Source organism: Oncorhynchus kisutch, linkage group LG27 (assembly GCF_002021735.2).
Source record: "Oncorhynchus kisutch isolate 150728-3 linkage group LG27, Okis_V2, whole genome shotgun sequence".
Classification (NCBI taxonomy): Eukaryota; Metazoa; Chordata; class Actinopteri; order Salmoniformes; family Salmonidae; genus Oncorhynchus; species Oncorhynchus kisutch.
The window spans coordinates 12,636,509-12,653,645 of record NC_034200.2 but is presented as its reverse complement, the minus strand read 5'-3'; the positions used below and the strand labels follow the sequence as shown (position 1 = coordinate 12,653,645).

Genomic DNA, 17,137 nt, shown 5'->3' with positions numbered 1-17,137 from the left:
CTGTTTTTGGCTGGATAGTCCTATGTTTTTCTGTTATAGATTTGCAAATCATAATCAAACTCATTTATTTTTGGGATTGTTTTTATGTCTTTTTAAAAATTGGACAAGGATGCCAATTTGTCACAATGTTGTTAATGTTTTGTACACCCAAATGTACATCTTCCTTATTGTGATGAAATGTGGGGGCCATAAAGTTGTCTAGGAAGGGTTTCATTTTGGATTTCTTGCTTTCTGGTAGTTTTCCATGCTATTCTTAGGCCATCTACAGTGCATTCAGAAAGCATTCAGACCTCTTGACTTTTTCCACAGTTACGTTACAGCCTTATTCTAAAATGGATAGGTTTTTTTTTTATCTCTCAATCTACACACAATACCCCATAATGACGAAGCAAAGACAGGTTTTTAGAAATGTTTAAAATGTATAAAATAAAAAAAACATGAAATATCACATTTACATAAGTATTCAGACCCAAAGGCGATGACTAAATTGGGAGTTTTCTAATCTGACTTCTCTATGTGACCATGTATGGAAATTGTCTTTCTGGGCCGAGCATCAGTTAAACTGCAGTACAGAAGCAAAACTGTAGGATCAGTACAAAACCGTGCTTCTAAACCGGAACCCTGTCCCATTCGCTACGAACTGGCCAGTCAGGTTTGAGAATGGTGTGTGCGCCTGTTCACGAGCTTCTTGTCTTAGTGTCGCATGCCGACTCGCAAATCCTTTCAACATATCCGAAAAATTGAATGAGCAATTCAGATGGTTTATAGATCAATTACACAGCGACAAGCACACGATCGTGAATAAGCCGGATATTTATTTACGCCCTAAGAACTATACAAGGAAATCAACTAGCTCACGAATTAGCAATAAAAAGGTAAGTGTCAAATAGACAACCACAACGTTGGCAATGATGCAATGATATAATTTCAGTAGTAAGCTATAGTAATATTGAATGAACTATCCTAAATGACTAATTATTCAAAGTTTGTCATGTATACCCATTCATCTTTTACTACATATTTCATGCTGCATCTGACTTTTGTTACACATTGTAATATTACACTTAAACAGTCAACAATGTCATCACCATCAGCTATATTTCTGTCCACAGATGTGTATAGTCCTGAATGAAATGCAGTGTCTAAAGTTTAAACTATATGAATGATGCTTCTGGTGGAAAATAGCTTTCCAAAGATAAACTACAGAACATCCAAGACTGGTAGTCTCGTAGGTACAGTAGCTACACTGAATATGGAAGTTTTAATCATGCAGATCAGGGAGCTTTAAAATTGCTCCAGTCTCTGATATTTGGACTCAAATCTGAGTGCAACGCATTCCATGGCTTTGGATCAGGTCAGAATCCACAGACTAATGTGATGATTCTATCCTCCATGTTATGTGAACCCTATTGCCCATCATCCATTGAAGACTGATTTGCTTTTTGGCATTATTGAATGCGATTTCTGATCTATGCATTTGTACCATAGTATTTCCACAGTATCAAGCGGCCCACATCTATGTTGCTTAGCAACTGAGTACTCTACTTGTGGGTGTCAGCATTTCAAAGAAATGGTTCAAAAAAACGACTTCTCTATTCAACACTCCATATATCAGATGCTCGCTCTGTAGTTTAAGGTTTCAGAAACAACTGACCATATCCAGGTAACCTCTTGACACGTCCTATTACAACGAACACACGTTTCAAGTAAGTAGTGAATGTGTTCACTTTATGACAGACCTCATGTTTCTTCATAAACCTAATCTTTTGGCTTCAATTGTATTTTTGCTTATCCATATCTCCATCTCACCGTTCTTTTTTCCTCTAGCTGGAATGGAGAACAAAACAAATGGATCAGTGGAAGCTAAACTGTAAGTCTAGTCTAGGGGTTTTAATTGTGAGGCTGTAGATAAGGGATAAGATTGTGCTGTCCTCCTGCCTTGTCCCTATACCCATTTTCCTGTTCTGTCTTTTTCTAGTGTGGCGGAGAATGGCCAGCTGCCGGACCCTGCAGACTGGGCATTCACTGATGTCGTCAATTATTTCAAAGCTGCAGGATTTGATGAGCAGGCTACTGCTTTCCAGGACCAGGTAAAGATAGTAATTTACTAACCTTGCAAGTTGCTCTTTCTTCCCTCTCGTGTGGGTAAGCGCTTCGCAATCCCTTCCATTTGTTATTGTTGTAGGAAATCGATGGCAAGTCTCTGCTCCTGATGACACGGAATGATGTCCTGACTGGTCTTTCTATCAAACTGGGGCCAGCACTGAAGATCTACGAGTACCACGTGAAACCACTTCAAACTCAGCACCTGAAGAGTAATGCTAATGCACCACTGCATGCCCCTCAACGCGTAACAAGATAATCACGAGGCAGGATGGACAGACCAGTCCGAAGAGATTTATAGACCCAAGAGGACAGTGGAAGACGACGGGGCTTAGAAAACTCTTGCGTGGTTGCATCTTGCATCCTTCTGAAAATATTATTTTACCTAAACTTAACAGATGCCAAATGATTTGAGCCATTACGTTTGTTGGTAGTTAACTGAGTGGTATCAGTTTATGAAACCAAACAAGGACTTTAATTCTTTGAGGTCTTGGACATCATAAGATCATTTTACAGGTCTTAAAAAGTACAGGTTTATTTTTTCTTCGAAGAGTTAGTCTCAAAGCAAATCAAGCAGATTCAACTGAATGGGTTATTTAATAGTGGACGATCCTTTTCAGATGGATGCAAACGGTGCACTAGATATCTGACTTTGATGCGCTCTCTTCTACCATTGATCAGTATATATATATATATATATATATATATATCAAACTATGGAACAGTTTGATGCCGGTTAAGACTGGATGGTAATTAGTTTGAACCATACTTACTGATCCTCCATTACAGCCATTTCTCTTTTCCTAATAAGCCACTATTTAAACTTAATCAAAAGATGCATCTATGAACATTATGCATGTCAATTGTAAATTTAAGCACAGGGATATAGGTTGCTGAATGTGTTCTTTGATTTCCTTATTCTTAACTATATGGCATTTCTTTCGTGTTTGATGTGGATGCTTTTATCACGCATAACAGTGACATGCTGCTGCCTTTTGTATTGTAAAGTTGCCCTGTTCACATTTTGCTGTAAGAAACTACTTGCATCTTAAGTAAAGATTTGAGATGTAACACTGTCAGTCTTACCCAAGAACAATTAGCAAAAACACAGTCATGTAGAGAAAGAAGAATATTAATTTCTAAATACAAAAAGTCAAGAACAATGAATAAAATAGAATAGAAAAGGCACAATCATTTACTTGAAAACCACACAGTGCCATGAAAAATAAACCCTTCTCATCGTATCCTCAGTTGGCTGAGAATAGATGGCAAGTCTTCCTGACATGTTCTACACTTCATAAGATTATGTGGCAGTGGTTTGCCGTTGGCAATGAGGAGCAGTGTTGAGGTCAACTTTTTCCCTGTAGCATCAAAACGAAGGCCTGCGAGACAGGAAAACACAGAGGTACAATGTGATACTCTTGCACATTAAAGAACAGATATTTATCTGTAACGCAATCAAAGACTAGCATGGAGTAGATCATCTGTTTCACTTTACTGATTTAGTGCAGCTTACAGGCCAATCAAGGCAAGAATCTCAATTGCATACTCCTTCTCAAAACCCATTGGCTGAGAAAGCAAGGAGGTCCCTACCCAGACTCCTTGCTCCAGCCAAACGCTACACCCACGGACGTTAGTTTCTTCTCCGCAATGTGTCTGGATCTGAGTAGCTCCCTGACCCTTCACCAAATCCAAACACATTCGGGGCTGTCCAATTGGTCCAGAAACCAATGGGTTGGGCCAGAGCACACGTGGGTAAAGCAGTGGTTTGAAAATTCATAAGTCTTTGATACTCTGATTGGATAGAGATAATCCAATCGCTGATGACTTTTGCACAATTCAACTGTCACCACAAATGACTTCAATGACGGCAGTCTCTGATTAAAGTATGTAGCAAAAGACAGAGCAGCAGAATAATTGTGTAAGTAGTCAGGCTACCTCCAACCATCTTCTTCAATGGGTTTTGAGAAGGTGAGGACACGAGGAGTGTGCAATTGAGATTCTCCAAAGGACTACATACACCAAAAAAGAAAGACTCACCAAAGAATGCTGTGGTCTGTCCTGTGTGTCTTCCTCACAAGAAGGAGCACACCTTCTGTGGTCTGAAGGGGTTTGTACTGGAGGACACCCCAGTGAGCAAGGGATCCTGGAGGGCATTTTGCATGCAGAACTGCTGAAGGTCTGCAGCTGCTTGGGACACCTGAAAAGACAAAGGAATATAGCTGTGAAAGGGAAGCTCTACCTGTTGCACTCCTAACTAGCTGGACTCCCGCAAGTCTGTAAATATCCTCCTTAAAAATGGGTGTTGTCAATAGTATGGTGTGAACACAGATGCTTGAATTAACGTTAGGCTTTTCCTGCTGTTCAATGACTGTTGGGAATAATTATCCTGGGGCGTTTGTGATTGTTTTCATGGCTAGATCTCCATTTGTGTGTCTAGATTCCACGCCCTTAGCGCTAGCTAGCTAACGTTACCGATGTTCGCTAGCTCGGACTAGTTTCGTGGGCATGTTTACCAAATAGATTTACGTGTGAAATAGATTCTTACCTTCACTCTGTTTATGCTCGCTTCGAAACGCAGCTGCTGGACAATTTTCTTCATCGCAACGAGGTTTGATGAGCCAGACATCTTTACTATTTCCTAGAAATGAAGCAGTGGGCTGTTAGCTCGACGGACGCGTAGACAAAGCACCGATGATCACACATCCGATTGTGACTTGCGCAGTCGCAGCGTTGCACAGTCTGCGCCCACACCTCCTGGTATAAACCGCTATGGGGCGCCAAGCACAAAAAGTTGAATTGATAGATAAATAAAAAAAAACGTTTATTGCAATTTCAGAGCAGCATATATGTTAGCGCTTCATTTTAAACATTTAGAATAAAGTTCCTAATTAAACTATTCATGATATCTGGAGTGAAAACCATGTGTAAACATTCGCATGGCTAGTCAGTAGCCTATTGATAGCTTTTCCCAAATTGGATAACATTTGTAGTGATACAGAACCCCAAATTAAGGTTTGGCTGCCACTTGGCGAAAGCTTAGAGACTTGGATATGCTTTGCTTAATAAAAATGTATATAGAAGAGAAAGAAAAAAAAACATTGGCATGTCCAATAAAGTGTTCTCTGAATGAATCAAGTTTTGGTGAACGACAATGTGCTACTGTTTAGTATTAGTCCGTGATCACGCAACATGAGTTGCACAAAAATAGGTCTCCGTGGCATCCTGAGGCAGTGGTGGCGTTGAAACATGAGTCATGTTCATTAGGGCACGCAACAGAAAATGTTTTGCAACAGAAATGTAAAAAAAATGATTGCATCTTATTAGACAAATCCAGGTATTCTTTCCCTGTTTCAGTCCATTTTCTTCTGTTTGGTGTCTAATGAACACTGCCGTGGATTGTCATCCGAGTTGTCTGTTGAGTCCACAGTAACACAATGGTACTAGTGTCTTCAGTTGAGGCTGTTTTCCTCTGACCCTAAAGAGAAGATACTGCAGCAGTCTCCACCTCCATGTCTGTGCTTTGACCTGACCGGAGTATCTTCTCTACTGTGGATGGTGTTGGACTCCTGCCAGCTCCCTTGTGTTGAACTGCCTACAGAAGAGGAGCTTAGATAGATAAAAAACAAGAGTTAACCACAGTTTGTTTGAGAGAACTTAAGTTAGTGATAATCAATGACACCGATTTGATACTACTATTTAATGTAGGAATGAAACATTTTAAAGGAGAGTGAGCTGGCATAGAGCAAAGTAACTAGTAAAAACGGTACCTCCTGTCTGGTATGAGGCATAATGTACGGTAGAGATCAGCTGTGGAGGGCATGCCAGCAGCAGAGGCAGCTTTAGGCGTTGAGAATGCAGTGTATGTCCGGGATTTGGTCAGCATCGCAGGGGTGGAGGGGATCCTCATCTCTGGTTCACTACCTAGAGGGGAACAGGGACTTGTGACCAAACACAATATGATTCACAAAAGATAATTGGTGTGTTTTTTGTTGTGGTGATGCTGCATTATACAGTATGCTGCCAATCTTCCAATACAATATTTTCTACACAAAATTTCCCAACCAAATCTGCTGTATACATTTTCCATTAATCTCGATCTGGATTAACAATACGAATCGTTGCTGTGGTAATCACGACTTACTGACTGACAAGGCACGAGGATTTTCTGACGTTGAATGTCTTTTGCGGTCCATGAACGAAGTCATGTTCAAGAATTGATTCTTGAGCCACAAGGCGCGGTCTTCCTCAAAAGCCTTTTTCTGTGAAAACACACACAAAAAAAAGGGGGTAATACACAGTTACAGTGGCAAGAAAAAGTATGCTAACCCTTCGGAATTACCTGGATTTCTGCATAAATTGGTCATAAAATTTGATCTTCATCTAAGTCACAACAATAGACAAACAATCTACTTAAACTAATAACAAACAATTATAAATGTATTTCTTTGAGCGCACAGATTCACAGTGTAGTGTGGGGAAAGTATGTGAACCCTTGGATTTAATAACTGGTTGACCCTCCTTTGTCAGCAATAAACTCAACCAAAGGTTTTCTGTAGTTGCGGATCAGACCTGCACAACAGTCAGGAAGGAATTTTGGACCAGTCATCTTTACAAAACTGTTTAAGTTCAGCAATAATTTTAGGATGTTTGGTGCGAACCACTCTTGAGGTCATGACACAGCATTTTAAATTGGGTTGAGGTCAGGACTCTGACTGGGCCTCTCCATAAGGCGTATTTTCTTCTGTTGAAGCCATTCTGTTGTTGATTTACTTCTGCGTTTAAGGTCGTTATCCTGTTGCATCACCCAACTTCTGATGAGCTTCAATTGGCGGACAGAGCCTTACATTCTCCTGCAAAATGTCTTGATAAACTTGGGAATTCATTTCTGTCGATGATAGCAAGCTGTCCAGGCCCTGAGGCAGCAAAGCAGCCCCAAACCATGATGCTCCCTCCACCATACTTTACAGTTGGGATGAGGTTGATGTTGGTGTGCTGTGCCTTTTTTTCCTCCACACATAGTGTTGTGTGTTCCTTCCAAACAACTCAACTTTAGTTTAATCTGTCCGCAGAATATTTTGCCAGAAGCACTGTGGAACATCCAGGTGCTCTTTTGCAAACATCAGACGTGCAGCAATGTTTTTTTTTGGAGAGCAGTGGCTTCTTCCTTGGTGTCCTCCCATGAACACCATTCTTGTTTAGTGTTTTACGTATTGTAGGCTCGTCAACAGAGATGTTAGCATGTTCCAGAGATTTCTGTAAATCTTTAGCTGACACTCTAGGAGTCTTCTTAACCTCATTGAGCATTCTGCACTGTGCTCTTGCAGTCATCTTTGCAGGACGGACATTCCTAGGGAGTAGCAACAGTCCTGAACTTTCTCCATTTATAGACAATTTGTCTTACCGTGGACTGATGAACATCAAGGCTTTTAGAGATACTTTTGTAACCCTTTCCAGCGTTATGCAAGTCAACAATTCTTAATCTTAGGTTATTTGAGCTCTTTTGTTCAAGGCATGGTTCACATCAGGCAATGCTTCTTGTGAATAGCAAACAGTGTTTATAGGGCAGGGCAGCTCTAACCGACATCTCCAATCTCATTGATTGGACTCCAATTAGCTTTTGGAAAAGTCATTAGCCTAGGGGTTCACATACGCTTTCCAACCTACACTGTGAATGTTTAAATTATGTATTCAATATAAACAAGACAAATAGTGTGTTATTAGTTTAAGCACACTGTCTATTGTTGTGACTAAGATCAAAAGTTATAACTAACTTATGCAGAAATCCAGGTAATTCCAAAGGGTTCACATACTGCAAGTGACAACTTGACAAAACATAGCATTTCCAACTTGAAAACTTGCCGAAAACAAAAACGGATACCTCATGGCCGAGGCGAATGGCAGCGTCAGTAAAGTTATGTCTCTCCCTCTCAAAGTTCCTCCTCTGCTCGTCAAAGAGCCTCCACTCCTCTTTGAGACGCTCCTTATCCTCCAGAGTGTAGCAGTCATTCAGCAGAGCAGCAGTCTCATCATCATAGCAGGGAGAGTTGAGCTGCTGCTACACACACACAGAAAAGGTAATAATGCTTGACTGAGAAACTCCTGGAAGGGTCAAATTCAAGGCAATAAGAGATGTAGATCAAATCAAATTTTATTTGTCACATGCGCCAAACACAACTGGTGTAGACTTTACCATAATACAAATAAAATAGTAACACAAGAGGAAAAACAAAATACACAAGAATGGAGCTATATACAGGGAATACCAGTACCATATCAATGTGCAGAGGTACAATATATTTGAGGTAGATATGTACTTGAAGGCAGATACTTGATTTGAAAAATAGAATTGTGTGTCGCGTTGTGGGTCTAACTAACCTGTAGGAGTTGCTGCTGGGTCTGGATGAAGTCTTTACACTGCTGGACCTCCAGTCTCATCCTCTCCATCTCCTCCTCGTGGATCTGTCTGGGGACCAGCTCTTTACCAGCACACTGCTGGCTCTGCTGTACCAGGGAGGCTGGGAAGTGGATGGATGATGCATTATGATCAATGGTGGAGAAGAAAGCTCCTGGGACATATAGAATGTATTGGCAGCAGAGTTGTTTACATTTTTTATTTTGCCTTTATTTAACTAAGCAAGTCAGCTAAGAACAAATTCTTAATTACAATGACGGCCTACGCCAGCCGACACTAGGCCAATTGGACGCCGCCCTACGGGACTCCCAATCACGTCCGGTTGTGATACAGCCTGGATTTGAACCAGGGTGTCTGTAATGACGCCTCTAGCACTGAGATGCAGTGCCTTAAACCGCTGTGCCACTTGAGAGCCAAAAATGCAGTAGTACTGGTCATGATTTTATGGCAGTGAGCCAAAAGTGGATTATTTCATTTGCCTTCATGTAACACCCGTTAATGACCAAAGAATGCCAGTGATGACTACTAGGTGATTTACAGATTGTATACTTCCATGAGATATATATATATATATGACATGCGTTTATACCCTGGCTGTCCAGTCTCTCCATGTGGCTCTTCAGTCTCCTCCACTGCTGTCGGATGCTATTGGTCAGCTGCTCCCGGGCGTGCTCACAGGACTGGTCCCTAGCATGATCACATGACGGATCCAGGGTCTCCTTACTACAGTCACCAACCTCCTCTCTGTCCGAGCTGGCCTGAAAGCGTAACAATAGGCACGATCACTCCTCTACTCTCCACAATGTTTATAGCGAAATGTCACTTCCATACCATGTAGAACACTTGGTATGGAACATTTTGTGAGTGGCTCTGCATAGACAGACACGATTTGTGATTCAGATTTGCAGGAGCATTTAAAAAAAAAGGTGATCTAATCCATTTATTACCACGTAAAAATAACTAAGTAGACTATTGCTACGGTGTCTCAGATAGGACAATCCATCAATTCACCCGTTCCAGGCTGTCTTCCGCACAGTCTCCTCTGGAGCAGGATTTCCTAGGACTAAGAATGGACACCATCTCCCACTTCATCTGCTGCAGCACCTTCTTTAGCTCAACGTTCTCCAGCATCAGAGCCCTCTGACGACCCTCGTAGTCACTCAGCAGGGACTTGTACATCTCCCCCTCATGTCTACAATCATGGCAAATAAATACGTACTCATCAAAGTGGGATCTCCAAAGCTATGTAGGATTTGTTGCATCAAGAGTTGATGTAAGCACACAAAACCGACATGGTTCAGTCAGATGAGTATTGCTACCTGGCCTCCACCTTTCCAGTCTTCCATTGGCTTCTCTTCCCATCAGCCCGTCCCAAGTAGTTCAATACATCAATCGCTAGTAGAGATAAAGGGAGGAAAATGGGAATGAGGGACTTGCTATATAGGCCTACATCATTTTCAGTGTTCTCAGACTCTTGTTGAAAAAAAGAAAAGACACTAGGTTGCAAACATATTCACATTACCAACAACCTTTGGAATAAGGAGGAAACAATTGTTTTGAGATGCCCATACCAAGTTTCTTATCCCTCTTGTCCACCAGTAGCTGGTTGAGGCGTTCTTTGAGCTTGGTGCTCTCCCGCTCCTTCCTCTTGGCATCATGGTTGTACTGAGAGGCTCTGCTGGCGATGATGCTCTGGAGCTTCTGCACCTAAGGGTGTGTTCAGTAGGGAGAAAACTTTTGAAACAGGGATGTACTACCTGAACTTATCCAATAAGAACACAGTTTTGTTTTTCGCTTACAAAATGTTTTGCTATGGTGTGCACTACTGGTTAAGGCTCACACACTCAAAACTACATTTCCAATTGACGCTTGCAGCGACATAAGCACATCACTCAATGATTAACAATTGTATGACAAAGTCTTTACCTCATCTTTTTCTGTTTTCAGGCAGTTCTGCAGAGTCTTGTTTTTGAGTTGCAGCTGCCTCTCCGTCTCAAGCAGTCCTGACTTCTCTCTTTTGTAGAGCTCCAGCTGATCCTTTTTGGGCAATTAAATACATTTTTTATTTTACCTCCCCCCAATTTGATGGTATCCAATTGGTAGTTACAGTCTTGTCCCATCGCGGCAGCTCCAGTAAGGACTCAGGAGAGGCGAAGGTCGAGAGCCGTGTGTCCTCCGAAACACAACCCAGCCAAGCAGCACTGCTTCTTGACACACTGCTCGCTTAACCCGGAAGCCAGCCGCACCAATGTATCGGAGGAAACACCGTACACCTGGCAAACGTGTCAGCCCGTATTGCGCCCGGCCTGCCACAGGAGTCGCTAGTTCGAGATGGGACAAGATCATCCCTGCTGGCCAAACCTCCCCTAACCCGGACGACGCTGAGCCAATTGTGCGCCGCTCCATGGGTCTCCCGGTCACGGCCAGCTGCGACAGAGCCTGGACACAGCTAGCACTACGATGCAGTGCCTTAGACCACTGCGCCACTCCGGAGGCTGGGCAATTACATACTTGCTGTACATGTTATATCAACACAATTTTGCATACTCAATGTGCTCACCTTGACGACAATATTATAACAATAACATGTCGTATTCTAAGCAGTAAGACCTTTCAGGACACCATCAAACCTTAACTTAGCTCCCCAAGCTAGTATTTACTGACAATTTGCACCCTGCCTGGAAAACGATCTATGGGAAAGGCTGCCTGACTGACCTTGAGTCTGGAGTTGGTCATCTGCAGGTGTTCCAGGGCACTGGAGCTCTTCAGCTGCTCAGTCTCCTGCTCCTGCAGACTGCGCTGGCTGCGGCGGTGCATCTGGAGCAGCTCATACATCATGTTCAGGACTGGCACTGTGTTCAGCCCCCAGCTTCCCTCTGGTGAGCTGGCCTCAATACAGGCAGAGGAGAAACCCAGAGAGTCCATCTCCTGTACAAGCCCCAAAAGAGGGCAGAAAAATGGGTTAGCAGCTTACAGTGAAAATTAAACTAGATCAATGAATAATCATTGAGCAACATCAGATACACAAACCTAAAATTTAAAAAAATCAAGCGGTAAAATAAGCACCTACACAAAGTCAGTATTGGATTATTCCAAATGTAAACTAAATAATAGTCATTTCAGTACCTGAATGATGTATGAGGTACACTGGGGAACATTCTCCTCAGTGCAGAAGGCACTTAACACATTGTAGGAGCTCTTGGACAGTGTCATGGTGGAGGACTGCATTGTAGGAAGGTTGTTATGATGCCTCGAGGGGGACATCATCATTCTTGATATGCTGGAGATCTCATGGTTTTCTAAACACAGCAGGGAAACAGAGAGAACAACCAATTGATAAATCACAAGTTCACAGGCAGCTGACTATGAGGCTTAAAAAACAAAACAATTGTGCCCAAAAATAGGGCAAAATCCCACACCATCCAACAAAAATCCATATAAAAACAAACAATTGTCTATTTTGTCCCCGGGTCCCCATTTGAATTAAATTACCTATTGATGGCTCTATGGTTAGTGTCGTCCACCAGTCTCCCATGTCAACAAAGCATCATCCGCTTTGAGAGGTCATCCGCGAGATGACAGACCTGACCGACCGGAGCCTGCACTCACTGGAACAGAATCCTGAAATAGAGCGTCAAGCAGCAAGCCAATGACATAAGACTCCAAGGCAGCATAATCTGGGTCGATTCTTCACCCACGCCATGCGGGATTAAACGTAATCTGGGTGTTATGCCAGCATGGGACCGGGTTGGGGGTGGGTAGGGCTTTCAGGCCTTGGCTGTTACACTGGACTGTAGTAGAGTGATACTTTGAGCTTGAGTAGAGAGGGTTTTGCATGTTAACTTTAACTAGGATAATGACTGTATGCCAGGGGAAGTCTTCTAGACACCCACACAGAAAGGCCACTGACTGTGGTGTGTGCAAGGTTTAATTAACAGTGCCAATGGCACTGAATTCAAAATGCTTAGTTTGAGAAAAATGGCTTCAACAAGAGGCAACTGCACACTCATTATTCAAGAGGGCCTCTTCAGTACTTAATTGTTCTCTTTGACTATATATAATAACGTTGACCTATACGCTGACTTGGTGAGTGAATTCATAAGGAAGTGCATTGGAGATGTTGTACCCACTGTGACAATTAAAACTAAATGACTACCGCCCCATAGCACTCACTTCTGTCATCATGAAGTGCTTTGAGAGACTAGTCAAGGATCATATCACCTTCACCTTACCAGCCACACAAGATCCACTTCACATACAGCCCTAACAGGTTCAGACGATGCAATCGCCATCACACTGCCACATCCCATCTGGACAAGAGGAATACCTATGTAAGAATGCTGTTCATTGACTACAGCGCAGCGTTCAACACCATAGTACCCTCCAAGATCATCATCAAGCTTGAGGCCCTGGGCCTCAACCCTGCCCTGTGCAATTGGGTCCTGGACTTTGACGGGCCACCCCAGGTGGTGAAGGTAGGAAACAACATCTCCACCTCGCTGACCCTCAACACTGGGGCCAAACAAGGGTGTGCTCAGCCCCCTCCTGTACTCCCTGTTCACCCACGACTGTGTGGCCATGCACGCCTCCAACTCAATCAAGTTTGCAGTCAACAGTAGTGGGCTTGATAACCAACATTGAGACAGCCTACAGGGAGGTGAGGGCACTCGGAGTGTGGTGTCAGGAAATCAACTTCAACAAAACAAAGGCGATAGTGAACTTCAGGAAACAGCAGAGGGAGCACCCCCCAACCCACATCGAAGGGACAGCAGTGGAGAAAGTGGAAAGTTTTAAGTCCCTCTGCGCCTCCTGGACACCGCTACTGTCCAGGAGGCGAGGTCAGTACAGGTGCATCAAAGCTGGGACTGAGAGACTGAAGAACAGCTTCTATCTCAAGGCCATCAGACTGCTGAACAGCAATCACTAACTCAGAGGCTGCTGCCTACATGGAGAACCAATCACTGGCAACTTTAACAAATGGATCTCTAGTCACTTTAAACAATGACAATTTAATAATATTGACATATCTTACATTACTCAATCATATGTATATACTGTATTTTATACCATCTTGCACCTTGTCTATGCCACTCAGCCATATATACACTCAGCAAAAAAAGAAATGTCCCCTTTTCAGGACCCTGTCTTTCAAAGATAATTCTCAAAAATCCAAATAACTTCACAGATCTTCATTGTAAAGGGTTTAAACACTGTTTCCCATGCTTGTTCAATGAATCATAAACAATCAATGAACATGCACCTATGGAATGGTCATTAAGACACTAACAGCTTACAGACGGTAGGTAATTACACCAGGAACGTACAATCCCTCCATCAGTGCTCAGACTGTCCGCAATAGGCCAAGAGAGACTGGACCTAGGGCTGGTAGGCCTGTTGTAAGGCAGATCCTCACCAGACATCACCGGCAACAACGTCGCCTATGGGGACAAACCCACTGTCGCTGGACCAGACAGGACTGGCAAAAGGTGCTCTTCACCGACGCGGTTGTCTCACCAGGGGTGATGGTCGGATTCAAGTTTATCGTCGCAGGAATGAGCGTTACACCGAGGCCTGTACTCTGGAGCGGGATCGATTTGGAGGTGGAGAGTCCATCATGGTCTGGGGCGGTGTGTCACAGCATCATCGGACTGTGCTTGTTGCATTGCAGGCAATCAACGCTGTGCATTACAGGGAAGACATCCTCCTCCCTCATGTGGTACCCTTCCTGCAGGCTCATCCTGACATGACCCTCCAAGCATGACAATGCCACCAGCCATACTGCTCATTCTGTGCATGATTTCCTGCAAGACAGGAATGTCAGTGTTCTGCCATTGCCAGCAAAGAGCCCAGATCTCAATCCCATTGAGCACGTCTGGGACCTGTTGGATTGGAGAGTGAGGGCTAGGGCCATTCCCCCCAGAAATGTCCGGGAACTTGCAGGTGCCTTGGTGGAAGAGTAGGGTAACATCTCACAGCAATAACTGGCAAATCTGGGGCTGTCCATGAGGAGGCGATGACCTGCAGTACTTAATGTAGCTGCTGTCCACACCAGATACAGACTGTTACTTTTGACACCCCTCCCCCTTTGTTCAGGGACACATTATTCCATTTCTGTTAGTCACATGTCTGTGTAACTTGTTCAGTTTATGTCTCAGTTGTTGAATCTTATGTTCATACAAATATTTACATGTTAAATTTGCTGAAAATAAACTATTGACAGTGAGAGGACGTTTATTTTTATGTACATATTCTCATTCATCACTCCTTTTAGATATTACTGCACTGTCGGAACCAGAAGCATTACGCTACACTGCATTAACATCTGCTAACCATGTGTATGTGACAAATAAAATGTGATTTATAATATGATCCTTAAGATTTTCCTGGTGAAACAAGCTCAACCACATTCTACACTCTCACCACTCCCCTTTAAATAGGTAACAGTACAGTTATCAAGAAACTCTGTTTAAACATACATTGTGCATTTTAGACTTAAGTATAATAGACCTGACTGTCTCAATTGCCTTGGGCAACACCAGAGTAGAAAGTTAGTCGAGCCACAGAGGCAGTAGCTATGTCAGAAAACACCTTCTCAGGCACCCCTTATTCACTGACCCAGGCTGCATTTTATGTACACTGATACTCACTCCCGTTTAACCAAATATACTGGTTTCCCCTTTTGTCTGTGATTTAACTTTGCCCTATGTCACACTGTTACCCTATCCACTGCGCCTCCATCTAAATCCAAGAAGAGCAACCAACTAGCTAGCTAGCTAACATTTTAGCTAGTGTTGACATTACTATTGGGTGAATATACTGTCACACTTTGGCACATTTGCAAACCGTATTTAACCCGTTTTACCCAAAAAGGATCAGACTTTTCTGTTTCCATCTATGCGGCCCGGCACTCGTGCCCCATGGCTCCGGTGGAACTGCTGTCACTTGGGGCCAAAGCCAGGACACCGGTACTTTTCAGATGGCATTTACATACCACTGGCTAACTGTGAACTTTAACACCTTCTCACAAAGCAACTGTTTTGATTATGCATAGATGATTGATTCTGCTCTTGACAAGTCCTCACGGTCAGCCCCAGCTATGGAAACACAATTTCCCTAGTGCAACATAAGAGTGTGTATGTACAAGTGTAGCATTGGTGTTCCAGTTGAAAAGCAGTAGCTAAAACATTACTACTGTTCGCTTCTTCTTATCTTATTGAGTTGCTGCAAGTGAGTCAGATAAACAAACAGGAGGCTCATTTGAAAACGTAGTAACATGTAGTTACAAGACAAGTTAAAGTTAGCTGTCTAACGTTAACTTGTCACCCTTTCAGCTACTATTAATCTGTTATCTTGTTGAACTGGTTTACCTACAGTAACGTTAACCTAGCCAGATAAAAAGCTGCTAGCTTCGGGTAGTTACGTTAGCCAGCTAACTCTGCTTTGATGAAACGTGTATAATAGCTAACGTAACGTGTGTCTAAAGTTAGCTAGCCAACGAAGCAAGGACATAGCTGGAGAGTGGATACTCACTTGACTTGATTAGCCTGCCTTAAGTGCCAGCACAGCCAACTCTATGCGAATGCGAGTGTACAATGATTTTCTCTGTCTAGTTCTTGACCGTGAATGCCAAACCACTTGGATAAATCTACTCACTGTGGTACAGTTGACCCCACATTGACAAAATTAGATTTGTTTTTTAAGTGGACGTCTTTCTGGCTTCAAAACAAACACCACCGTCATTGGCGAATGCGTTGTCAAGCAACCAGTATTAGTCCGCTGTATTGGATCATGCGCACACCTTTAATGGACGATTTATGCAAATATGGAAGGCTGTCAAGTGCATTGTAGCGCTTTATTGAAATTTACACCCACTTTACACCAACACAAGTGGGTCGCCAGTGTTTTATGATAGTGTTGGAACAAAAAAATAGAATTTCTATTGTATTGTATTCTATTGTATTGTACTATTGTACTAGGAATTTAGTCTGGGTATGAAGTTACTGTTGAGATTTAGAAAATTAGAATGCAGAAGGTGCACTTTTTATATTCAGTCACTGATAGTCACTCACTGAGCCCATGTCAGCTAACATGATTTAGATCACTAGGTAAAGTAATCTATCCAGATTACCGACTGGGCATACAGGGCATCACCATTGGGCATACAGGGCATCACCATTGATTTTGTTTTGAACATGTATGAATTGCAGTAAATTAGCTTTAAAACTGCAGAAATTTCTCAGCACGTTATGGCAAAATGTCTAAAATGTCAGGAAATGTTTTTTTAAAACCATAACATTTTATCTAAACCCATGGCAAAATGTGTAGGATTGCAGAAAATGTACTTTAACACTACAACAACAACAAAAAATCCACAGCCAAGAGAGGGAGGGGGAGGGACACCAAACCAAATCTCGTTTAGGGACGCCAAACGGCTAGAGGCGCCTGATAAACTCGGATGTTTTCCTGAACTTTACAAATACCATTCGGATGCATTTTTAGTGACTTACTGCTGCAAAGACCAATTGTTACACCGTTCCCATAGTCAAGTCATTTGAAACATATTCAAAAAACAAATGTTAAGTGGGGAAAAAATGAAAAGAGAAAGAAACTAGAACGTTC

General features: G+C 42.6%; 2 protein-coding genes across 10 annotated transcripts; one reads left to right on the top strand and one right to left on the bottom strand.

Moving 5' to 3' along the window:
• The first annotated feature begins 430 nt into the window (after positions 1 to 430).
• On the top strand, positions 431 to 3,486 carry LOC109871654 (sterile alpha motif domain-containing protein 13). 7 transcript variants are annotated; one of them, XR_004205878.1, is made up of 5 exons: positions 431 to 875; positions 1,113 to 1,706; positions 1,828 to 1,870; positions 1,979 to 2,090; positions 2,186 to 3,486. XR_004205878.1 is itself a non-coding variant. In XM_020462588.2 (5 exons), the coding sequence occupies exons 3-5, from the start codon at positions 1,833 to 1,835 to the stop codon at positions 2,360 to 2,362; spliced, it is 327 nt and encodes a 108-aa protein (XP_020318177.1). In that variant the 5' UTR covers positions 510 to 875; positions 1,631 to 1,706; positions 1,828 to 1,832; the 3' UTR covers positions 2,363 to 3,486. The 7 variants fall into 7 exon arrangements, 6 of the variants coding, with proteins under 6 accessions (XP_031663170.1, XP_020318176.1, XP_020318175.1 ...); XM_020462588.2 differs by having other exon boundaries at positions 510 to 875; positions 1,631 to 1,706; XM_020462587.2 differs by having other exon boundaries at positions 509 to 875; positions 1,631 to 1,870.
• Positions 3,271 to 16,301, bottom strand: LOC109871653 (guanine nucleotide-binding protein G(I)/G(S)/G(O) subunit gamma-5). 3 transcript variants are annotated; one of them, XM_020462583.2, is made up of 16 exons: positions 16,049 to 16,301; positions 12,011 to 12,139; positions 11,645 to 11,817; positions 11,234 to 11,446; positions 10,445 to 10,555; positions 10,090 to 10,225; positions 9,838 to 9,913; positions 9,530 to 9,710; positions 9,108 to 9,276; positions 8,482 to 8,621; positions 7,985 to 8,161; positions 6,248 to 6,365; positions 5,874 to 6,027; positions 4,652 to 5,712; positions 4,144 to 4,303; positions 3,271 to 3,485 (listed from the first exon to the last, which is right to left on the bottom strand). In XM_020462583.2, the coding sequence occupies exons 2-14, from the start codon at positions 12,051 to 12,053 to the stop codon at positions 5,556 to 5,558; spliced, it is 1,848 nt and encodes a 615-aa protein (XP_020318172.1). In that variant the 5' UTR covers positions 12,054 to 12,139; positions 16,049 to 16,301; the 3' UTR covers positions 3,271 to 3,485; positions 4,144 to 4,303; positions 4,652 to 5,555. The 3 variants fall into 3 exon arrangements, with proteins under 3 accessions (XP_020318172.1, XP_020318174.1, XP_020318173.1); XM_020462584.2 differs by having other exon boundaries at positions 3,276 to 3,485; positions 7,985 to 8,158; XM_020462585.2 differs by lacking the exons at positions 5,874 to 6,027; positions 6,248 to 6,365; positions 7,985 to 8,161; ... (8 more) ...; positions 12,011 to 12,139; positions 16,049 to 16,301 and having other exon boundaries at positions 4,652 to 4,827.
• Positions 16,302 to 17,137: the final 836 nt, after the last annotated feature.

Excerpts from the sequence above, each read along its gene's own strand:
- LOC109871654 (XM_031807310.1), top strand. The coding sequence starts at position 1,731 with ATGACAGACCTCATGTTTCTTCATAAACCTAATCTTTTGGCTTCAATT. Across the intron at positions 1,871-1,978 it reads GGATCAGTGGAAGCTAAACT|TGTGGCGGAGAATGGCCAGC; the intron begins GTAAGTCTAGTC and ends GTCTTTTTCTAG. Across the intron at positions 2,091-2,185 it reads CTACTGCTTTCCAGGACCAG|GAAATCGATGGCAAGTCTCT; the intron begins GTAAAGATAGTA and ends TTATTGTTGTAG.
- LOC109871653 (XM_020462583.2), bottom strand. The coding sequence starts at position 12,053 with ATGGGAGACTGGTGGACGACACTAACCATAGAGCCATCAATAG. Across the intron at positions 11,818-12,010 it reads AACCATAGAGCCATCAATAG|AAAACCATGAGATCTCCAGC; the intron begins GTAATTTAATTC and ends TGCTGTGTTTAG. Across the intron at positions 9,711-9,837 it reads ACTGGAAAGGTGGAGGCCAG|ACATGAGGGGGAGATGTACA; the intron begins GTAGCAATACTC and ends CCATGATTGTAG.